Source organism: Neomonachus schauinslandi, chromosome 3 (assembly GCF_002201575.2).
Source record: "Neomonachus schauinslandi chromosome 3, ASM220157v2, whole genome shotgun sequence".
Lineage (NCBI taxonomy): Eukaryota > Metazoa > Chordata > Mammalia > Carnivora > Phocidae > Neomonachus > Neomonachus schauinslandi.
In genome coordinates this window covers 185,114,946-185,139,214 of record NC_058405.1, presented here as the reverse complement: position 1 = coordinate 185,139,214, position 24,269 = coordinate 185,114,946, and the positions used below count along the sequence as shown (strand labels likewise).

Below are 24,269 nucleotides of genomic sequence, written 5' to 3'. Positions count from 1 at the left end.
CACACGCAGCAGTTAGTGGGGAGCGACAGAGGCAGAAAACTCCGCGGACAGGAGACGCAGATCGACATGGCACGGTTGACGAATTACTCACACAGAAGGGATACCTTTTCCACTTCGAAAGGAACAAAGCAGGTAAGGCTGGAAGCAGATGATTCCGTAGGTGGAGAAAACCTAGTGTTCTTTTCACTACGAAGCAGGAAATCCAGTCATCGCCGAGTGAGGGGTGAGGCACACCACTTTGAGAGAACAGTGAAACTAGACCAGCTGTAGGCGGTGAGCACACACTACCTCGGGGCAGACGATGGGATGGCCCAACAGCTCTGAGGACCCGGTTGGGTTTAGAGACAACAGATACAAGAGACGTATAGTGGCACCACCCTGCAGTCGTGGGCCTTCTCCAGCAGCAATAGGAGGTGCTGGAGGAGTTCCCAATCTCTCTTGGTTTTCCTTGTTTCTCTGCCCATTCTAAAATTTCTTTAGGGGTGAGGGGCACCTGACTGGCTCAGCTGGTAGAGCACACGACTTGATCTCAGGGTGATGAGGTCAAGCCCCACATTGGGCATGGAGCCTACTTAATAAAATAAATTTTAAAAAAACAACAACAAAAAGAATTATGGGGCGCCTGGGTGGCTCAGTCAGTTGAGTGTCCGACTCTTGATTTCAGCTCAGGTCAGGATCTCATGGTAGTGGGATCGAGCCCCGCATTGGGCTCCAAGCTCAGCGGGGAGTCTGCTTGGGATCCTCTCTCCCTCTCTCTCAAATACATCTTTAAAAATAGATAAATAAAAATAAAATTTCTTCAGGGGCATCTCTCTTCTTTTAGAGTCAAGCTGGAGGTGTTTGCCAGAGTTCCATTGTGACCTTCCTATACTACTTATGTATGTTCTCCACAGGTTCTATAATTCACTCCCATGGTTCCACGCCATTTCCTGTGAAACTGAAAATCTGGAAAGGCAAGTAACTAGATGAATCTCTGACTAGGGAAAAGCAATGAAAGGACAGGCATAAATGACCCCAAAAAGAGTTGGGCCACACCCTATCTTTCCCTTCTCCATCACTTACTTCCTTGTTTTATCCTTAACTAAGAACAACAGTTCTCGGGCGCCTGGGTGGCTCAGTCGTTAAGCATCTGCCTTCGGCTCAGGTCATGATCCCAGGGTCCTGGGATCGAGTCCCGCATCGGGCTCCCTGCTCAGTGGGAAGCCTGCTTCTCCCTCTCCCACTCCCCCTGCTTGTGTTCCTGTTCTTGCTGTCTCTCTCTGTCATATAAATAAATAAAATCTTAAAAAAAAAAAAAAGAACAACAGTTCTCATCCCAAAAAAACATTCCCTTTATATAATGAACACCTTTACTGTCCTGACGTCAAGTCATAGCTAACCTGCCTAACAGACATAAGTTTAAAAGATCCATTTAATATCCTCAGGGTAATGTAATGGAGATGCAAAGTGAAATTTATACTAAAAAATAGATTTCAATCTGTAAGTCTCAAGCATAACTACAAGAAAAGACTTACTGAAGCGATCAGATGCTCATGGCTGTATGCAGAATCCCCAGGAAGACACAGGTACGATCACAGAATGATCAAAGCATGCTATTACTTGAAACTCAAGTACATATATGACAGCCCTCAGGTCCAGTACAAATCAATCAATTGCTGCATTTCAAAAAAGTGTTTGAAGTCTCAGGCTGTTAGAATAATGACTCTAAGAACTGGAACGTGATTTGGCTTCCAGCAACCCGGCTCTGACTACCTTCCTAATGTTACCCAAGTAGGAACCAGAATGCCTCTCATTTGGACAGACAATAAAGACCAGAGGACTTCAGAAAGCAAACAGCTTAAAGAAGGTGGCTAGAGGCACTGCTCCCTAGCTAATGCTGCTTAATGCTGCAGTGTCTCCTTCCTAAGATGCTGCCCTACTGATGAGGACCCCTCTTCTGAACACTGGAAGTAAAACACCTGTGCATATTTCAGACAGCCCAGCCGTCAGAACATGGAGCCTGACATGGCAGATGGGGAACCCAACAGAGCAATGAACATCCCAGCTGTTCCCACAATTCCTAGCCCCAGCCCCATCCACCCTGATTCCTTACAAAGTGGCTAAGTGGGTTTGGGGAGCAGAGACTGTGGTGTGTTGGGTGTCAGTTAAAAGCAAGATGAGCCCTCAGAGGAACAAGCAGGTAAAAGGATGCCAAAGGTCCGTCTGGGGAGCAGACTAACTTTAGTATATGTGCTGCTTAAGCGAGCACGTGGGGAGCCGACTCTAAACTAGACTGTAACACAGAGAAGATGGCAGGATGTACGAGCCGGGAGACCTAGGAGTCTGTTTGCACTTGCAGTGAGAGTACTTTGAGTCTCTGAGTCCCCTTTTCTCATACGTAAAGCAAGAACTGTAGTAATACTTACCCTTACAGCCTGAGGAGATTGTTTGAGTGGATGGGATTCAGTGGCTTATTATACATGAAGACACTTTATAGAGCACTTCACAAATGTGTTCTTAGTACTGCCATTACTATTTTTAAGGAAGCAAGCAGCAGAACCATAAAGAAGATGAACCTAAAGCTCCTCAGGGCCCTGGGGCAGTCAAACAAATGGTCACACATTTCACACAAGTCAAGCCAGGCTTCCTAGTCTGCTCCCCAGTGCGAAAGATAAGGATGAAAAACCACTTGCCAAGAGTGAGAGTGCCTGTTTTAGGTCTAGAAAGTATAGCTGTAAAAACCTACAAGGCTGGGAGGTGTTTTTGAGAAATAGATAATGTTTCCAAAAATTTCCTCAAAGTGTATTCCACTAGATAGTGGATAGTTCCACAAGAAGAATTTGGTGGTGAAATCAGTGTGGGAATAGGCTTCCTCACCCAGGCCTTTTCTGAGACCTTAAAATGAATTTCCAATGAGGATGTGGGATGTAGGATGTGTGAAATTTATTTAACAACAGAACCCCTTTTCCACAGAGCATCTGTCAAGGGGTTTCATGAAACATAATTTGGGAATTAAACTCTCCAGGTGGGCATAAGGTTATATGGGCACACGGACCCGGTGAAAAGGGAAACAATACTTTGTTGACATTCAATCCACAGTCAACACCTGCCGGAGAGTCTGGAAAAAGGAGAAACCCGTTTTTTATCCATGGAACAGAAAGAGTGTCACATTTTCCCTGAACCACCCTAATCCCAGACCCTCCAGATCCACCAGCTACACAACCCCGCACTCCACAGTCACATACATTAAATCTACACTTTTATTTCTTGTTCTAAAATGTGCTTTTTCTCTCATTGAACTTTAATATCAGTCCAGGACCTCCACCTCCCCTTAAAAAAAAAAACAACAACACACACACACAAACACACACACCACCCTCCAACCAGGTGAAAAATCACCGGCGATTAGTTTAACAAATATTGACACGAGGGGGAAAAAAAAGCATGTTGAAATGTATTAGAATCAGAACCTGTACAAAAAAAAAAAAAAAAAAATTAAAATATAACCTGAAACTGTTCAAGTTCAGAAAGGCTAGTCAAGTCCTTTTCTCTTGCCAGGAGAATGCCATCATCAGAGGGCTCTGGGTCATCAGCCAAGAAGGGGTGGAAAGAGAGAGACAGAAGCAGCAGCAGGTCCTTCAGCAGACAGAGGGCCCTCAGCACGACCGTCCCCAGCTTAGACACCGCCAGGAGGGATAAAGGGTCTCGGGAGAGCAAGTGTCGGCGGACAGTTCTGGGCGGCAGCTGGGGCCTTCACACTGAAAACCAGGCTGAGGAGTCAAGGGGGCAGCAGGGCAGGAAGCGTGGCCAGCAAAGAACACCAAACCAGAAGAAACTTCTGCCACCCAGCAGACCCGCAGCACCCTCCACTGGTGCTCAGATACCAGAGGTTAGTCAACCCAGTGCTCCCGACTAATGAGAGATTGGAGCTGGGCTTAAGAGGCTGAAAACCCGCAGGTTTAGTAAACATAGCCCAGCATCACATCCCTCCGTGGCCTGATCGGAGCTGCCAACAAGGGATAAGGCAGGAGAGGGAAAACGAAGCATTTGATACCTGGCTAGAGACCACCTGCACCCGTGTGGGTACTGTGGTACATGGGGCTGGAGGAGGCAGACCCTCCTCCTCACTCAGAGAGGAGCCTCCTTCGCAGTCATCCTGCGGGCCGGCTAAAGCTGCCTCCGGCTTAGGACCAGCCTGACAAAAATGACACAGAGCAAAAGAAAAACTGGGAGGGAGACAAGCCCTTAAACAAAGACAAGAACCTCCTGGAGGGAAGCTGGGCAGTGTCTGACCCTGTTGGGATGGCATCAGTGGAGCCCCTGAGTCTGAAGGAACAACTGGGGGAGGAGAAAGTGGGGGAGAAAGGATTAACGGTTCTTCTGGAACAGTACCAACAGGGTGGGAGGCGCTGGTGAGGGGACGGGCAGGTCTGGAACTCACGGAAGGTAGAGAGGGGAGGAAATAGGCCCTTGGTGTCCCCTCCCCACCTGACCCAGGCCTGGTGAGTACCAGCTGCCCCAGCCGGCCCTAGTGGCGGCTGGAGACCAGACCTTTCACTTTGGACATCTTCTTGGTGGGCTGCCTCTGCTCAGCGTGAGGGGGACACTCCCGTTCCGCCAATTGTTGCTCCATCTCCTGAGCCGAGGAGGCAGCAGTGGCTTTGAGTGTCTTCTTAATGTTGGTAACCTAGAGGGAGACACAGAATTAGTGTGCTGCAAGTGCAGCCTCTAAGTGCCAAAAACTCATTGAAACTTGTTCTCACTGTACTGGGGGCCATCCAGGGAAGAAACCAGAAACCTCGGCAAGAAAATCTGAGATTATCTTGAGAAAGCCAGATGAGGAGAAGCAAGCTGGGGCTACTCGCAGACAATACATGGAAATAAGTCAAGCAAAAAATGGAACTAACGCTTCCTTGGTTGAAAAGAGGGAATAAGCCAGTGGAAGTGGACCATCTGGCAAAGAGGTACAACACAGCAGGTGAGAGAAAATACTGGTTAAAATGGCCTTAGAAACAAAAAGGGGGTCCTAAGAATACTACAGTCAGTTAACCACTGTTCACGTATGAAACTAAAAATGTTTCCACAGGAACTTTGGGAATACAGCTGCATGAGCCTTCCCGACTAAACAACTAGAGGATGAACTTCAGCCAACCAAGTGACAAATGACGAAAACATAGTATCAGGACTGGCAAAACACGATTACACCGGTTTTCAGCACATGTTTCTTTTTTCTTTTTTTTTTTTTTTGAAGATTTTATTTATTTATTTGACAGAGAGATAGACAGAGCCAGAGAGCACAGCAGGGGGAATGGCAGAGGGAGAGGGAGAAGAAGGCTCTGCATTGAGCAGGGAGCCTGATGTGGGGCTCGACCCCAGGCCCCTGAGATCATGACCTGAGCTGAAGGCAGACGCTTAACCATCTGAGCCACCCAGACGCCCCACAGCACACATTTCTTTACTTAACAAAGGAGGGCTCAAAATTACTTAAGCAACTTCTGAACATTTTCCACATCAAAACACACATCCTTGGTATCATCTGTGTACTGTTATTATGAATGTTTGACAATTTTTTGCTTTTCACTTACGTCCAGTGCTGCTACGAACAGTCTTCTATGTTTACCTGTTCGTACTTTTGTGAACAGCACTGGAAGACATATTCTTAGAAGTGAGCTCTCCAGATCAAAGGGTTGGCACATTTTACATTTTTAACAACTATTGCTATCTTGCCTTTTGAAAAGAGATTATACCATCTTGTACTTCTACCAACTGTGCCCTCCTGTGCCTGTTTATATACGCATTCCCCAACACCAGTCCTAAAGGATCTTTTATGCTTTTGCCCCTCAGCCAGCTGAGAGGAAGGAAAACGGGAGGAAAAACACTGAAAGAATAAGAGGAGATAAGGATGCTTCCCCAGTTTGATGACCCCCGTGTTCTCTGGGAAGCAGGCAGCATTTTCTATAAAGAAGGGAGCTGTGAGGGGCAAAAGTTCTCAGCAGTCAGAATTTCAGGAGCTTGAGTAAGAGGCAGTCCTAACACAGAGAAGAAACAATGCTGTGTCTAAGGCCAATACCAGGCTCCTGGAAGAGATCTATCATCTGCAGAATGAGCCTTGGCTAGATTAAAGCTCTTTTATTTCAGTTTTTGTTGTTGTTTTGCGATGTAGAAACAGCCATGCCCTAAACTGCTGTCACCTCAATCAACACTACAACCTTCCTGAAAGGAGCATCAAAAGAGGACAGAGGGCTGGGACAGTGAATACAGAGGGCATCCTAAGTCAAGTGTGGCTTCACCCAGTGTCCTGCCAGCCCAAGACATGCCATCTCAGGGCGCCTGCGTGGCTCAGTCGGGTGAACATCTGCCTTCGGCTGAGGTCATGATCTCAGGATGCTGCTCAGCAGGGAATCTGCTTCCCCCTCTCCCTCTGCCCCTTTGTTCTTGGTAGATTTGTTTTCTTTTCAAATCAACAAACAGCTTTCTATGTACCTTTTGCTGGGGAATGATCAGCATCCTATACTAAGTACCCTGATTATACATTTACTGAATGGAAAACGGACAAGGCTCTGCGTTTTGACCATGCTCCCTCTTGTCTCATAATGGTCTGTTCCAGGTTTTCTAGAAGACTGTTAAGACAGTAGATTGTTTGGGGTTTTTTTTAAGATTTTATTTATTTATTTGAGAGAGCGAGAATGAGAGAGAGAGCACATGAGAGGGGGGGAGGGTCAGAGGGAGAAGGAGACTCCCCACTGAGCAGGGAGCCTGATGCAGGACTCGATCCCAGGACTCCAGGATCATAACCTGAGCCGAAGGCAGTCGCCTTACCAACTGAGCCACCCAGGCGCCCCAAGACAGTAGATTGTTTTAATTGGTGGTGGAGGTGGCCTTGGTCTTTTCCTCAAATTTCTTTCTCTCAAATTTAATCAAATTATTACCGCCACCTGGTGGCAGCATCAGGCTCTGCCTGCAGAGTAACCACAGCTGTGGTTTTCCAAAAGTAGGCCTCTGATAACAAATCCATGTGCACTGGCTCTCTCTTTCTTTGTAATAACCATAATTTAGGAGCCCACACTGTTCTCTAAGTATTGGTCATGCCTCACCATTAGTCAGTGCCTTCTTTCATCAGATGCCATTTGTCACGGAAATAAACTTGAACCATTCAAAATTCTGAAATTAACATCATTCATTTTTGCTAGTGAGCACAATCCAAGCCCCCCACCTACCACACAATTAGCAACAGTCTGGGCACAGTGGGGCCTCCAGCAGTGATCAGGCTCCTCTCCAGCTACCCATCAGGTTAAAGATGGTTTGCTTTACACAGGCTACCCCAGCTCAGTGGGCGCGTTTCACCCCCAAACTTCATTTGTTTCCACAGTTTAATTTATAGGAAAGAATCAATGGATAGGAGAGAGTGGTTGGCCCTTCCTACTTTGCTCAGACATCAATCCCAGGCTCAAAGAAGCCACAATATCCAAGACGAGGATTACACAGCTTCTTAGAGAAGCAGCAGGCTTACTGTCCTAAATGTATTTGTCATTTAGCTAATTAGCTAAATTTTAGCTAGTGCTAAATTAAATGTAGTTCAAACTTCTTTGGCTAGAAGTAGGGTTAAAAATTAAACAATGCACTGAACATTCACAGACTTGTTATGTACATATATGTATGTAGGGATGTGTGTATATCCAAAATAAATGTGTTCTAGTTCATGAAAAGTGGAGTTCAGCAATCCACAGACACAGAAATATTCAGTACAACAAACAATTTGAGCACCTACTATGGGTTAGGCATCTGACAAGGAGCTGGTCTTACAAAGACACTTAAGACAGGTTTTATTCTCAAGGAGTACATATAACAGAGTAATGGAAATCCTCAAATTTCATAAATCCCCCTTTGAAAGGCACATCTACTTTTCTTTTGTTTCTTAAGAATGTTAACTCTGGGTCCCATTCTGCCATATTCCTGGACACACGACTTAGAAAACTCATTAAATACCATGAACACTTCAAGCTCCATCACACTAGGAAAGGACTTCCAATGCTACAGTTTTTAGCTTATGGCTCTGAATTCTGAGGTTGCAAGTGACCAGGCCACAGGCACACGAGCTGCCATTAACCCGAAGGCTAGAACCTGTGTTTTGAGAGGCTAATCGTGTCTGGAACAACCGGGTGTCACTAAAACCATAACAACACACTTTCTTCACTTGCACTTCATCTGCCAAATGTTTCCCCTTCCTTCCTTTTTCAACATGAAATCTATCATGCATGTTAAAAGATCACAACATACATGTGTAGCTTAAAGAATAAAATGCACACAGTGCACCTACCACACAGCTTCAGAAGCAGAGCAGAACCAGGGCCTTGAAACCCTGCCCCACTGCACCCCCCCCCCCCTTTCACCCATCTTCAAGACCCACCCCCAAACTCGTTTCTTTTGCTCTACAGCTGCACAGTACACGTATACCGTGGAATGACAACATTCTCCGCTCTCCGAGCCCGCTCACCCTCCGGCAACCAGGAATCAGAAAGGAGACAGAGAGCATGAAAAGTAAGGACCACATCACCCGCATCTGTACCCCGCTAGCCCAGTGCCTATTAGCGGCTGTGGCACCTACACCAAGAAAATGAAGGCGCAAACAGGGAGACCCTGGAGCAGGTAACAGATGTCCTCCTCCTTACCTCTGCCTCTACCTGCTGCTGAGTTCGGCTGTGGTTCTCCTTGTACTGGTTGGCTCGCAGAACTTGCTGCTCGATGCCTAGCAGAACCGCTTCGCAGCCATCGCACCTACAACGGAGATAACCAGCCCTGAGCCACAGAAAGGCCTGGGAGCTCTCCTCCGGCCTCCAAAACCTCTGTCCCCAACACCCGATAGGGACTTCCTTTAACACCCTGTCTGCCAAGGAAGGCTCTTGCCCTTCACTCCTTCCAAGACCAGTGTTTCTGAATATGTAACACAGGGCACCTGGAGACAAACATGGAGGATGTGGGATAGTTTCCTAGAACACAGCTTGAATGTCAACCTTTGTATCCCATGGGAGAGTTTCACAGAATGTACCCCCAAGGGAATTAGGACAGACTTTACAGGTGGCACGGATTCACCACTTTTCTCAATGGAAAAATGATTTTCTAAAAGCATCCTATTTTTTTAAAGATTTTTAAAAATTTATTTGACAGAGAGAGAGAGAGCACAAGCAGGGGAAGCAGCAGAGGGAGAGGAAGAAGCAGGCTCCCCACTGAGCAGGAAGCCCAATGCGGGGATTGATCCAAGGACCCTGGGATCATGACCTGAGCCAAAGGCAGACGCTTAACCAACTGAGCCACCCAGGCGCCCCTAAAAGCATCCTATTTTAAAAACTGCCCCTTTTCTCAGAAGTTTGTTACTTCCAGGACACCTGGGTGGCTCAGTCAGTTGAGCATCCGGCTCTTGATTTATTTTTTTTTAGATTTAAAGATTTTATTTATTTATTTGACAGAGAGAGAGGCAGCGAGAGAGGGAACACAAGCAAGGGGAGTGAGAGAGGGAGAAGAAGGCTTCCTGCGGAGCAGGGAGCCCGACGCAGAGCTCGATCCCAGGACCTCGGGATCACGACCTGAGCCGAAGGCAGACGCTTAACGACTGAGCCACCCAGGCGCCCCTATTTTTTTTTTTTTTTTTAGATTTATTTATTTGAGACAGAGAGAGAGCACAAGCGGGGAGGAGGGTCAGAGGGAGAGGGAAAAGCAGACCCCCTGCTCAATGCAGTCTGTTTGTCCCTCTACCTCTGCTCCTCCCCCTGCTCACACACACTTAATAAATAAAATCTTTAAAAAAAAGTTTGTTACTTCCTAATTGCCATCCCTCTCATTATTTCATTTCCCCACTTTTTATTTTGAAAATGTTAAAAAAAGTTGAAAGGATAGTACAATGAATACACATTTACCCTCCACCTTAAAGTAATTGCGAACATTCTGTCGTATTTGGAGTACTGCTCTACCCAACAATTTTGTTTCAAATCTAACTCCAGTGCCTCAACAAAAGCTTTAAGAATCTGTACTAGTAAACATCCTGGGATCAGGTTAGGATGGCACCTCTGGGTGGAAACACAGTGAAGCCAGACTCTGGGCATGAAAACAGCATCAGTCATCTCAAAGATGGAGTAAGGCAGCCGACACAGTAGGACTGGAGGCCTAGGTTTGTGTGCCAGGGCACTTTCACGTGAGGGGTGTTTTCTAAGTTTATTTCCTATTTATTCTGATTGAACACTTTTAAATTTTTTGAAAGTTCCTGCCTGTGTCAGATGTTGTAAAGGGAAGGTGTTTGAGGCCATACTTGGGATAGAACCTGGGGTAAGGGGTGGACAGCACATGCCCTGGGGTCCAATAGTAGCTGAAGTGAGGGAAACTTGGCGGGGTCTGGACAGGGGGTCAGGGAGTCAAAGCTGGGCTACTCATGCCTGAAATGTTTCAGTCTATTTTAAAGAAGACAATCTCCCTAACCCTCTGTACAAAGCTTGCCCGCTCTGCTTCATGATTTCCAACAACACCACATGCCTGCCTGGGAACATGCTCTCCTCACCTCCAACTCTCACTAACCCAGGCCTCCTTCAAAACTCAGCTAAAACCTCTTCTCCAACTAGGCCCATCTGGCTTTATAAGCTCCAAATCATTTTAATAACTCCGTAACAAATCCTTGCAGAATGTCCAAAGCTCTTGCAAACATCAAATTCCATTAAAATAGAGAACATGCAAAAAAACAAAAATAAAACAGAGAACATGCAAATGTCCCACTTTTTTTTTTTTTTTTAAGATTTTATTTATTTATTTGACAGAGAGAGACACAGCGAGAGAGGGAACACAAGCAGGAGGAGTGGGAGAGGGAGAAGCAGGCTCCCCACTGAGCAGGGAGCCCAACGCGGGGCTCGATCCCAGGACCCCAGGATCATGACCTGAGCCGAAGGCAGACACTTAACGACTGAGCCATCCAGGCGCCCCACAAATGTCCCACTTCTTTTTATATACCAGAATATGGTTATCAAACAGTCTGTGTGTGCGTCTGTGTTCCAACTTAGAATAACCCACTCCTTCTCTTCACTATCCCTCACAATGTTTTACCAACACTAGCCCAAAGTTACTGAGGCTGAACATGAGTTCTCGTATCCACAGAATCTGATCAACACTAACTTCCTGAGCTTGGTCAAACTCGGAGGCTGAGTTTGCAAAGCACTGGATCCATGTCACATGGCTAGGCTCCAGAGGCTCCACCTGCCAAGCCTGCTATTAAACAGCCCCCCCCGCTGCAGCAGGATGAGAACTATTTTACAACTAAGGCCCTGGGAGGCCTGCAGGGATTCCTGTTGCCACACAGCTCTGGTCACAAATGCAGCCCCACTCCCTGGCTTACTGTCCTAAGGCTCCAGCTCCCAAGCAGCCCCAGCTGATACTGGGAGACAACATTTCCCGAAGCAGAGGCACAGAGGGCACGCCATATGTCCCCCTCCCTAATGAGAGGGGACCCCTCCTTCCTTCAGTCTCACCATTCATGCAAGGTCTTGACAATATTATTGATATCCTTCTTTCGGATGTCACGGCCAATGCAGAAATCCACTTCCAGCAGCTGGTTTCGCTGGTCCAGCTTCCCCTGGATGATGTCAGTGTACACAGCCTCAATGATGAGGTCTTCCAGTTCCCGGAGATTCCTCATCTCCAGGTCCTTCAGCAGCACGGAGTAGGGGATACACTGCAGATAAAGCCAAGTGATATTTACAAAAACCATTGACAAGCGCTAAAGAAAATGCAGGTGTACATCTGTCTCAAGGGTTTGGGAAATGCAGTCTGGTGGTAATTATTAATAACTACGGCAACAAGACATAGATAAATGTGAGCTGTGAGACCTATGGGATTGAAACAAGACCCACAGCATCTAGGAATGCATTCTCCTAGATTCTCTACCTCCTGGACTTCACCCAGCCTTTAGCTTTGATGTTGTGAGGCACTCTTAGTGTCCCAGAAGAGAAAGGGAAATACTCGGTGTGTACCACTCTACCACCTTCTGGAAGCTTGCAGACTTGACATAAAATGCCAGACCATAAAACTCCCACACAATTTCAGACACTGAAGAGAACCGGCTGCCTGCCCAGGAGAGCACAAGCAAAAAAATTTGCAGGCTAACATATCTATGTACAGGTGGCCAGTGGGTACTGCCAACTCAGGGGTCATCCTGAAGTTTACATCTGTTTTCTCAGACTCTTACAATCAATGTCAATTCCCCAACAGCAGTCCCTTATCGGGCTATACCAACACTTTACATTTATCCAAGACAACTCTATATCTAAATATCTAGTTTTCTGGACACATCACTACTAGTTTGGAGGTTAATACAGCAATCAAATCTCAAAAACAGACAGGACAAAGAGGTATACAAACAAGAGAATAACAGCAAACATACCTAGAGGGGTTTTCTATGACTAAAGGTCTGAAACTCAGGGATGTAGATGGGCTTATAATGACAGATTGCAGAAATAAGGAAAAAAGTTACTCCTACTCTTTGCTACACTTGGGAAGTCCATGATCAGGCCAAAAAAAAAAAAGGGTCAAGTCCTCATTTCCTAAGAAAACAGGCCTCCCATCCGAAATGCCAGGCTGAGAATCAGAAATTTGTTATTAGACCAAGGGAAAATGATCTCAGCAACTGAAATGGCAATTCAAGAACAAATCTACATCTCTCAAGCTCAGTCACAGAGGGGAAATGCAAAGGGCAAACCTCTTCCAGTGGCAAAGCCCCACAAAAACTTAGACAGTTATGCTGGGATTGGGCAGAGAGCCAAAATCAACTGTAAATTAACCAAATCTGGATCTTCTTTGTTAATGGCTACGAGAAGCTGGCTGCAAGGCCTCTTCTAAATGGAGTGGGGCAGAGAACTAAGAGATATGCTGCAGTGGTTATCTTACAGAAGGTGAGCGTCTAAAGAGAGCATGTAAGGCAAAAATCTTTATTAAGATAATTAAGCTTGACAATCCCCAGAAGAAGGCAGCATATTAAAAATCTAGCTCTCAGTAAGTCCAATAGAGCAAGTGTTTCCTCCAGCACCGGCACAGTTCACTGTGCACTAAGCAACAGATGAAGTGGTTAACTTGCCTTGAGATGCAAAGTTTTCCCATCTGAAAAACTACCTATCTTGAAACAGCAGTCTCCCTTTGGTACAGCAAAATGCTCACACCAAGTGAGTCACTGCAGCATGCCAGAACTGAGAGCTGCTGATTCACAAGGTCTCCTGGGCATATTCTTCCTGAATGAAATGGTGAATAATTATCTACACTATTTTAATGGTTATCTTTATCTCTGTTGTGCTTTGCCAAGCCAATTTTATGCATTCATGGTATGACTACTACGCACAGCTGGGAGCTCGGGCACCGACACCAGTGAGGAGCAAGACAGGAAGAGGTTCGGCACTGTACCTTCATTCTCGACGCCAAGCTCACGATGGTAAGGTGTTTCAGCTTGTTCTGTTGAGCTGTGCTCAGTTCTGGCAGGCTCTCCTTGTTGGCTGCTCAGTCCCACCCACCACAAAAATCAAGACACAAAATAAAATTAGAATTTCTTTATGGAATAAGCTCACCGACTCCCCACACCGAATCTACTATTGATTCACTGTCATGACTCTGCACTTATTCATGAGGCAAATGTTCCATGAGCACCTCCTGTCTTCTCTGGAAGACCATGTGCTCCTGAAAAGCCAGGCATGAATGCACAAAATGGTAAGACAATCATCTTAATGGAATACTATCTGTGCCCTGTGTGACATTAAACCAAGGTCAGCATGTCTTCACTGGGAATCTGTTATGTGCAATGCACTGTCTTAAGTGATTCAGGGAAGTCAAGGATAGATAAGATGGGGGCGCCTGGGTGACTCAGTCCTTAAGGATCTGCCTTCGGCTCAGGTCATGGTCCCAGGGTCCTGGGATCGAGCCCCGCATCGGGCTCCCTGCTCGGCAGGAAGCCTGCTTCTCCCTCTCCCACTGCCCTTTCTTGTGTTCCCTCTCTCACTGTGTCTCTCTCTGTCAAGTAAATTAAAAAAAAAAAAAAAAAAAAGGATAGATAAGATGGGCCTTGCCAGAGCAGCTGCACTGCACAACCCCAGGGATAATAACCACAGATTTGTGCAACTCGAGGGCCTTGGACTTGTCCTCAGTCTTACAACTGAGTATTCGACAGCTACAGGTGCAAGACAGAACCACCAGAAGAAAGGTACAAACTACCAGGAGCAAGCAAGAGGCTGAGGAGGACAGGGGAGGCAGGAGAGAAAAGGAAAGAACTAGAGAAACGGAGAGAGCAAGTGAGCACGATCACCTTGGGAGGGACAGGAAAGTAAAAGAAAGATGGAGTTTGAGATGAGCCTTAAAGAATGGGCAAAATCTTAGTAATAACAGTAATGATAACAAGAGCAATGGCAGCAGCCGCAGGGCACATGTACACACACAACCCCATCAGTCCTCACAACAACCTCGAAAGATAGATCCAAATGCCTTCAATTCCTTATCCTGGATTCCAAAAAGGTGAATCCAAGCTGACTTTTTTTCTTGGGCATGCTGCTGAAATTTATCTGGTGGCAATTCCTGACCTCAACTGAAGCAGGCTATTAATTCCACTTGTTGTACAACTTCATTTGTTTTGCTGCAAAACTGTGAATGTGTTTTCACTATAGGTGCTGCCCACATCTTGGAGGTATTACATAAAATGGCGTATGCATCATATTACCTCTTTAGAGTCCCCAAAATTCTAAATTCTGAAGCATCTAGCCCAAGGAGTGCAGGTAAAGGATTGTGGACCTCTATTATTACTCCCATCTGATTAATTTGCCAAAGGACACACAAGTAGTGGAAGTGGAGCTAGAATATAATTCAGGCAGTCTGGTTCCAGAGTCTGTGCAATGCTGTCCCTTTAGTGAGGATGGAAACAGAAGACACACTCACTGGAACAAAGCAAAGGTCAGAAAAAACATGTGGCAAACTCTCCAGATGACAGAGCACAGGGTAGGTTCAAGTGACCAGGAGAAAAGAAAGGGAAAAAGAAGCCTGGGATATAGTAGGGAAGGCCCTGGGTCATACCATGAAAGTAAACTACCAGGCCTTTGTCATACCAACAAAAACTAAGGAAGCCAAACAAAAATGGCTTGGGTGGAAGGTAAGATAGTATTTAGACATGCATTCACCTCATTCCTGATACTTAAGATCCTAATATAAAATGATTCAAATAATCAGGGCCCCTGACTGGCTCAGTCAGTGAAGCATGCGACACTTGATCTTGGGGTCGTGAGTTCAAGCCCCACGTTGGATGTGGAGATTACTTAAAAATAAAATCTTTAAAAAAGAAAAAAGAAAAGAAAGAAAGAATCAAATGACCTACAAAACAGAATGGGCTGAATATGGAGTTTTAGATTACAGAATGTTAAAAATGACTACAAAGATGTAAAACATGGATAAATGCCTATGAAATAAGTGAGAGAAGATACAATATCGTATACATAACTGAATGACACCTACTTAATAACAAACACAAAGGGGAAAAGTCCAGCAACATAATGCTGTTAAGTAGTTTAATGGTGATATAACTATGAGTGACTTTGTGTCCTATTTTCCAAATTTTCATCAATATAGTGACATTGTTCTGATAACATTTAAAACACTTAAGTACTGGGGCGCCTGGGTGGCTCAGTCGTTAAGCATCTGCCTTCAGCTCAGGTCATGATCCCAGGGTCCTGGGATCAAGCCCCGCATCAGGCTCCCTGCTCGGCGGGAAGCCTGCTTCTCCCTCTCCCACTCCCCCTGCTGTATTCCCTCTCTCGCTGTCTCTCTCTGTCAAATAAATAAATAAAATCTTTTAAAAAAAACACTTAAGTACTGGGGCGCCTGGGTGGCTCAGTCATTAAGCGTCTGCCTTCGGCTCAGGTCATGATCCCAGGGTCCTGGCTCGAGCCCTGCATCAGGCTCCCTGCTTGGCGGGAAGCCTGCTTCTCCCTCTCCCACTCCCCCTGCTTGTGTTCCCTCTCTCGCTGTGTCTCTCTCTGTCAAATAAATAAATCTTTAAAGAAAAAAAAAAAGAAAACACTTAAGTACTTTACAACTGGGTGTTCTGACACTTCACAACATTCCTAAGTGTTCTACAAACACCAAGCCAGAAGAATCTCATCTGGAAAACAAATAAGGACCATATTTACACATGAGCATAAACATAGTCCCCCTTTTACCCACAGAGAAATAAAGGGTGAGAAGGTAAAGACCTCATGTGAGGTCACCTACAGTGCTCAGTAAAGTGGGAAACAGCCAGGTCAGAAAGTTCCCACCCCACGCTTTCTATCCCAGACCTCAGTGATCCTCATGGAGTCAGTATGTCCAAATAGAGTGACATAATTAAGAAAAGTCTTTGGAAGATTTTAACCAACTCACCTATGTAATCTGGGTATGTTCCATAGGCAAACAGATTCAGCAACTGCAAATATGCAGCATTAGCTCCTTCTGCAAGCTGAGGAGGGAAAAAAAAAATCAAACAGTTCATGAACCAAGCTGTCTACCAATCACTGCAGTGTTCAAGCAAAGGGTGATGATCATGTGCCACAGTTGACTCTTCTACTAGATGGTCCCTGAGGTCCCTTCCAACTCTGATTTTTTGGGAAAAAATAAGTAAGATTTATTTAATTTTAAATTTAATTTTTCTCTCTCAGGAATACACATTTTACACTCCATATAGCATGCCTAAGCAACTGCTTTTGTCACACACACACAAAGCAGTAAGTATTGGGAGCAGTTCAGGTTTTCTTAGAATTTCCTTGCCATTGGGACGGACGCCTGGGTGGCTCAGTCAGTTAAGCATCTGCCTTCAGCTCAGGTCATGATCCCAAGGTCCCAGGATCAAGTCCCACGTTGGGCTCCTTGCTCAGCGGGGAGCCTGCTTCTTCCTCTGCCTGCTGCTCCCCGATTGTGCACTCTCTTTCTCTCTCACAAATAAATAAATAAAATCTTAAAAAAAAAAAAAAAGAACTTCCTTGCTATTAAGACAAAGACTGGAGGGGTACCTAGGTGGCTCAGTCGGTTAAGCATCTGACTCTTGATTTCGGCTCAGGTCATGATCTCAGGGACCTGGGATCAAGCCCCACATTGGACTTCATGCTCAGCGGGGAGTCTGCTTGAGGATTCTCTCTCCCTCTGCCCCTCCCCCTAAAATAAATAAGTCTTTAAAAAACACACACACACGGGGCACCTGGGTGGCTCAGTTGGCTAAGCATCTGCCTTTGGCTCAGGTCATGACCCCAGGGTCCTGGGACTGAGCCCCACATCAGACTCCCTGCTCAGCAGGAGCCTGCTTCTCCCTCTCCTGCTCCCCCTGCTTGTGTTCCCTCTCTCCCTGTGTCTCTCACTGTCAAATAAATAAATAAAATCTTAAAAAAAAAAAAAACACATGCGGGACAAAAAACGAGGACTGGAGCAGCCTTGTGTACACACCGGGTTGGCAGGTACAACACAAGCCACTATCAGTCCAAACTGAATAAAGTGTAGGGTAGGTTCTAAGTTTCAGCACTACATGAACAGTATGAGTGCTGGAAGAGATTAGCACAGCATAAAGTGTGACACAACAGCCCATGTGGGACTGGGAACTACAATATCAGGCAGTCCCAAATAAAAATGTTCATTAAAATTACTTATTCCTTAAAAAGAAAAAATTACTTATTCCTCACTAATGTGGACGGCAAAGAGCCATCTGTAGAAGTAAAACAGAAAGAGATACTGTTCTGCCTGGAACTTCTGTCCTCTGTTGTCAGTTAACTTAACTGGGTGTTTCTTTTACTCACAAATATGTACCCATTACTCTTCCAATTTATCAAACTCCATAAAATAGTATTACCCAAGCAGTATTCTGTGGATGCCAATAGTAATACTACTTAATTTAAACCATCTTTTATTTATTTTTATTTTTTTTATTAACATATAATATATTCTTTGTTTCAGGAGTACAGGTCTGTGATTCATCAGTCTTACACAACTCACAGCGCTCACCATAGGACATACCCTCCCCAATGTCTATCACCCAGCCACCCCATCCCTCCCATCCCCCTCCACTCCATCAACCCTCAGTTTGTTTCCTGAGATTAGGAGTCTCTTATGGTTTGTTTCCCTCTCTGTAAACCATCTTTTAAAAAGAAGTTTCCAAGGTGCACCTGGGTGGCTCAGGTGGTTAAGTGTCTGACTCTTGATTTCAGCTCAGGTCATGATCTCACGGTCATGAGATTGAGCCCCACGTCAGGCTCCACACTGGACATGGAGCCTGCTTAAGATTCTTTCCCTCTCGGGGGCTGGGAGGATGGGTTAGCCTGGTGATGGGTATTAAAGAGGGCACATTCTGCATGGAGCACTGGGTGTTATGCACAAATAATGAATCATGGAACACTACATCAAAAACTAATGATGTAATGTATGGTGATTAACATAACAATAAAAAAATTTTTTTAAAAAAGATTCTTTCCCTCTCCCTCCACCCAACCCCCCCCCCGCTCTCTCTTTAAAATAAATAAATGAATCTTTAAAACAAAAATGTTTCCAGGAACTACATCTATCATTTCAGACCATTGAAAAGCAACTAGGGTTCCCAGCTCACACATGGAAAAAAACAAACCTGGGGAGATAGAGGTGATTTACTCAGCACCCCCACGAGAACTCTGGCTTCCTATTAACCCAGTCTACCTTCTCAGGTTATCAAGAACCTCTTGAGGTCCTAAAACAGACAAGGAAGAGACCATCAAATCTAGCCCCCACTTTTCAGACAGATGATTATAAAATTAAGCCTAAAAGACTATTTTCTTTAGAGCAGATACTCTAAAACTTCTCCCACTGGCCTAAATCAATGTCTTTCTCATTTTAATTTTCATCCATCTCCTCTCAGCCTATCTTCCAAAGTTATGAAACAACCACTTGGCATATTTATTCAGGCTTTTCAGGAACCTGAAGGAACATATTACCCCTTTGTCATCTCTTCTATTGAAAAAATGATGAGCTATCATGCCATAAAAAGACATGGAGGAAATTTAAATGCATATCACTAAGTAAAAGAAGCCAATCTGAAATGGCTACATACTGTACAATTCCAACTATATGACATTCTGGAAAAGTCAAAACTAGGAAGAGGGTAGAAAGATCAATGGTTGCCAGGGATTAAGAGGGAAGGAGGGATGAATAGGTGGAACACAGGATTTTTAGGGCAGTGAAGCTACTCTGTATGATACTGTGATGGAGGACAATGTCATTGTACATTTATCCACACCCACAGAATGTACCACACCAAGAGTGACCCCTAATGTAAATTATGTCTTTGGGTGATAATGACGTGTCAGTGTAGGTTCCACACTGGAGGGGGATATTGGTAATGAGGGAGGCTATCCATGTATGAGGGCAGGGATATATTGGAAATCTCTGTACTTTCCTCTCAATTTTGCTATGAATCTAAAACTGCTCTAAAAAGATAAAACCTATTAAAAAAATAAACCCTAGTTTTTGGGGTTTTTTTAGATTTTATTTATTTATTTGAGAGACAGAAAGAGACAGAGAGAGCACAAGAGGGGGGAGGGTCAGAGGGAGAAGCAGACTCCCCACTGAGCAGGGAGCCTGATGCGGAACTCAATCCCAGGACTCCAGGATCATGACCTGAGCCACCCAGATGCCCAAAATAAACCTAGTTTTAAAAATTTTTCCTCTCCCCGCTCAGCGGGAAGCCTGCTTCTCCCTCTCCCATTCCCCCTGCTTGTGTTCCCTCTCTTGCTATATCTCTCTGCCAAATAAATAAATAAAATCTTTAAAAAAAAATTTAAAAATTAAAAACAAAGGTAAAAATATTTCCTCACAGGATTTCTTTTACATCTCTGGTAAATTTTTACTAAAAGCCTACTGTGTGTCAGACTACATATTAAGTGCTAAGGAAACAATGGGGAGCACAACAGACCTTACCCTTACAGAGCTTAGTCTAGCAAGCAAAGCTGGCATTAAATAAAAATTCATGGGGTGCCTGGGTGGCTCAGTCGGTTAAGCATCCGACTCTTGATTTTGGCTGAGGTCATGATCTCAGGGTTGTGAGATCGAGCCCTACATCGGGCTCCACACTGGGTGCGGAGCCTGCTTAAGATTCTCTCCCCAACCCCCTCTTAAAAAAAAAAAAAAGAAATTCACAATTCAAATGTAAAAGTGGCTCTTTCTGTCTCTGTTTATCACAGGAAGACAAGATGATGCCAGGTCCATACATCAGCAATAGAGGATCATGGGGAACTGCTTCAGTTTCCTAATCAAGAGGAATAAGGAGATGTGCAGCAGCAGGCCCATAACGCGAAGGCCCACACCTCTGTCACAAGGGGCTGATTCACCACCAGGCTGTGGACATGGAGCCAGCAACTGATGGCAAAGGTGTCCTAATGGTCATGAAGTAAAGAACCAGCCAGCGAAAGCAAGCCACTTCCTACATGTGGACCACCATCGACATGAATGTCCAGGCAGCATGGTGCACACGATCCACAAGCACAAGCACCACACTGATCTGTGCATGGCGGCCACCCCCAGAGCTAGCGCCATCCTGGACAGCCAGAGAGAAGCTGTGACGGTAAAGAAGAAGCTGACCCAACCTCCAAGAGCTTCTGAGCACAACCCCCAAAGCAATAAAGATGTTGCCAGACTTTTCAATCAATCAATCAAGGGCGCCTGGGTGGCTCAGTCATTAAGCATCTGCCTTCGGCTCAGGTCATGATCTCAGGGTGCTGGGATCGAGCCCCGCATCGGGCTCCCTGCTCAGCGGGAAGCCTGCTTCTCCCTCTCCCACTCCCCCTGCTTGTTTCCTCTCTCGCTGTGTCTCTCTGTCAAATAAATAAATAAAATCTTAAAAAAAAAAAATCAATATAAAAGTATCAGTCAATATATGTAAAAGTATCCAAAGTGAGACGTAGAGGTTGAAAAGTTTAGGTTGCTCTACATCTCTTTGTTCTACCTGGTCATTCTTCACAAATCTTCTCATTTTTAAGGCACAACAACCACAACTAGATACCCAAAGTTTCAATAACAGCAATCAAAAATAGAAGCAAACAAAGCAAAAAGGACTACTTCCTAGCTTTTCATGTCCAATTTTTTTACACATCCACTTAGTGTAACATTGCCTTTTTCAACAGGCCCAGCTCATGTTCAATAGCAGCATTTTCTGCTTGGTATGTACCTGACCAATCTTTCTTGTCTATATTTGCACTGGAGGTTTTTTGGTCCTTGCAAATGCCTGAAAGTACCTCTGTTAAACATCAGCTATGCTTATACTCTACTTTTCTTATTTATCAGATTCAAGTGGATTTTTCCCCTATCTTTCAAATTATTAGTAACCCAATCTAATTTTACCCCAAGTTGAGATGAAAATATTGACCAGACGGAGCCCAAAACATCATCCTTGCTCTCCTTCCCTCTTCCCCCCCGCCCAATTCCCATCCTCCCTCAACAGCACCCCCCTCACAGGTCCACAATGCTTCAGCACTGAAATTCCTTGGGAACCTGGAGAATCACGGGAAGGTTTAGAACAAAGAAGACAGAGACATTGTTTGGAAACTGCTCTTACCTCCTGCACATTGGCCAGCTCCAGCAGTTCTCCAAAGACATATACTCCAGGAGCCTCCAACACCTGGCTTATGAGAGCAGTGAGGGCTGAGCCACTGGTACCTTTGGCTAGTAAAATAAACTGTTCCAGGAGGTTACTTGAGGGTTTCTGTTCACCTGCCATTCTCTGGCCTTGAGATCTGTCCAAAAGAAAAGTGTTTCAACCATTCTTCCTTCTCCTTTGCAAAGTCTATGCTTATTTATTGCCAGATCAGACATCAGAATACTTTAATTTGATAGTATCCAAAAAAAGAAAAACAGTCCAGATGCTATGACCACTTTGTGAGATGGGCAGGGTTCCACCTAAAGTTAAAGGGATTGTGTCCTTGCTCAGAAGTTTGAAACACACTTAGGAAAAGCCACTTCATCCACATGTGGCCGTCTTCCAACAGCAGCACCTTCTAAGCCCTTAAACCTGACTAGATCCAAGGAAACACACAGGAGTTATTCAATAGCTGCTTTATATCTACCTCATTTATAGACTGTAATTAAGAAACAGAGAATTTTGCCCAAACACAGAGGCAGCAGATGTAAGCAAAAGCAATCAGTTACAGTTTACAGTGTGTCATTAGAATCCCACCTACACATACAGATAAGGAAAACCACAAAAAGCAGACAAGAAAGATGTCTCATTTAATCAAAGAAGTTACTTGAGCCTAAGTAAAGGGGGAAATCATAATGAAAGATAATCAACATATTCAAACTAAGAAAATACATGCTGTGTAAGTCCTTGAAGAAAATCTCTCTATTTGACCTCCTAATGCTATGTGATTTTACCGAACATGATTTCAGAATTTGTACGAAATCTCAAGAAAATAATAAAAGGATTTGACAAAACAATGAGGATACTGTATTGCCATCCTGAAGACATTAGGGGCCCAGGGTCCCTCAACTGTTAATCCAATTACACGCTGACTAAAAGGGAACACACACTGCATACCTACTCTGCAGGAGTCCTGTGTAAGAAAAGACTACTCCACCAAGAACGACACATTTGGGGGCAGTGTTACAAAAAGAAGAAGAGGTAGAGTAAAGTGAAGAAAAGAATAATTCAAACGACAGTTTGGTGCAAGAGAAACCAAGTTTTCCTGTGGAGGCAGGCATACAGAGCAGCACTCCTTTCACAGTATGAGAGAAACAAGCATGTCGCATGACTTAGGGTTACATAAGAATGTCTTGTCCGAAACAGAAAAAGTGAAGTGCTAGGGAAGAAAAGCTGCTGAGGAAGGAAGGGGAAAGGGGAGAGATGGGGTAAGGTGGGAGGCGGCGGGAGAGAGGTGATGGAACGAAAACCTCCCCTGCAAGCGCACACGTATGGAGACTGAATGGAAGGACCTGGGGTGGAGAGAGAGAAATGGACAGAAACTTCGGTCCCTCAAAAAAATCTCGGCCTAAGGCGCCAAGCCTGTAGGCGCAAAGAGGTAAGGAGGCATTGAGAGTCGCTTTTTTCTGAAGTGGGAGGGCCGGAGGAAGCGGCTAGGGACACAGGGGAGAAGACTTCGCGTCGTGCGGGGGCGCTATTATGATGCACAGCAGAGGGGCAAAGAGGCAGCCTTTGGGGATGGGGAAGCGATGACGGCCTCGGTGGAGGAACTGAGGGTTGCAGGCTGGGGTGGACTTCAAGGCGGGCGGCGTGCTCCAGGCAGGGCCGCGGGTGGGGAGCGACGAGCCGCGGGGCGCGCTCCCCGGGGCGGGGCCGGCGCGGTGCGGCCGCGGGCTTTCCTGGGGACTGGCGCTAAACCAGACGGCTGGGACAAGCCTGGCGCGCCGGGCCCCGCCCTCTCGCCGACCCCTACCTGCCCTCGCCGTCTCTCCGTCCTCTTCGGTCGCTGGCTCGGCCTCCCGGCGCCTGTCCGCAGGTTGTCAAGCGTCCATGATCGGCTCGGCGTCCGACGCTTTTCTGCCTCCGCCGACCCGTTGCCCTTGCGGCTCCCCCGGAAGCCTCCCGCCGCTGCACTCGAGTTCCGCCCACACTAGGTTCCCCCCGCGGCGTTGGCAGCCTCAGACCTCCAGTGCGGCCTGGGCTTGGGAGAGACCGTTCGAGGTGGGTCGTAGCCCAGGAGCGGGGTGGAGAGGAGCCTGAAGAGAGGAATGCAGTCTAGGCAGTGATGGGGCCCAAACCATCGCCATCACCGTCACCATCACCATCCCGGGCTCGAAATCCACCGCTTTGGCCAAGCTTTACCCTTCAGAAGCTCCCTACGGCAGCTGCGGCTACCCCGGGATACAAAGACATATTAAGTGTAATAACAACTCCCGTTTATTGAGCGTTTTCCCATATGCCAGGTGTGTACAGTGTCTAGTTGAGTTACCATAACGCTAAGCTTAAAAATCCAAAAGCTAGTTAAGTGGCAAGGTCGGCTTTGGACCCCAGGCTATGGGAAGCCAAAGACCATATTCGTGACCTCTGTTCAAAAAAGGTTTTAAAATAGGGGCACCTGGTGGCTCAGTTGGTTAAGCGTCTGCCTTCGGCTCCGGTCATGATCCCAGGATCCTGGGATCGAGCCCCACGTCGAGCTCCCTGCTCAGCGGGGCGTCTTCTTCTCTCTCTCCCGCTCCCCCTGCTTGTGCTCTCTCTCTCTCTCAAATAAATAAAATCTTAAAAAAAAAAAAAAGTTTTAAAATAAGCAAGAGATGGGTTGAGCCAACAATGGCTCTGT

The 24,269-nt window shown here is 45.7% G+C and overlaps 1 protein-coding gene across 1 annotated transcript; it reads right to left on the bottom strand.

Moving 5' to 3' along the window:
• Positions 1 to 3,242: 3,242 nt before the first annotated feature.
• Positions 3,243 to 23,511, bottom strand: COPS7B (COP9 signalosome subunit 7B). The gene is made up of 7 exons (XM_021690337.1): positions 23,406 to 23,511; positions 21,572 to 21,749; positions 16,393 to 16,468; positions 13,405 to 13,493; positions 11,484 to 11,686; positions 8,649 to 8,754; positions 3,243 to 4,666 (listed from the first exon to the last, which is right to left on the bottom strand). Exons 2-7 carry the CDS (start codon positions 21,731 to 21,733, stop codon positions 4,508 to 4,510), a joined length of 795 nt encoding a protein of 264 aa, XP_021546012.1. The 5' UTR covers positions 21,734 to 21,749; positions 23,406 to 23,511; the 3' UTR covers positions 3,243 to 4,507.
• Between the last annotated feature and the right edge of the window lie 758 nt (positions 23,512 to 24,269).

Excerpts from the sequence above, each read along its gene's own strand:
- COPS7B (XM_021690337.1), bottom strand. The coding sequence starts at position 21,733 with ATGGCAGGTGAACAGAAACCCTCAAGTAACCTCCTGGAACAGTTTATT. Across the intron at positions 16,469-21,571 it reads AGCTGGCCAATGTGCAGGAG|CTTGCAGAAGGAGCTAATGC; the intron begins GTAAGAGCAGTT and ends TTCCCTCCTCAG. Across the intron at positions 4,667-8,648 it reads AGCAGCAGGTAGAGGCAGAG|GTTACCAACATTAAGAAGAC; the intron begins GTAAGGAGGAGG and ends GTCTCCCTCTAG.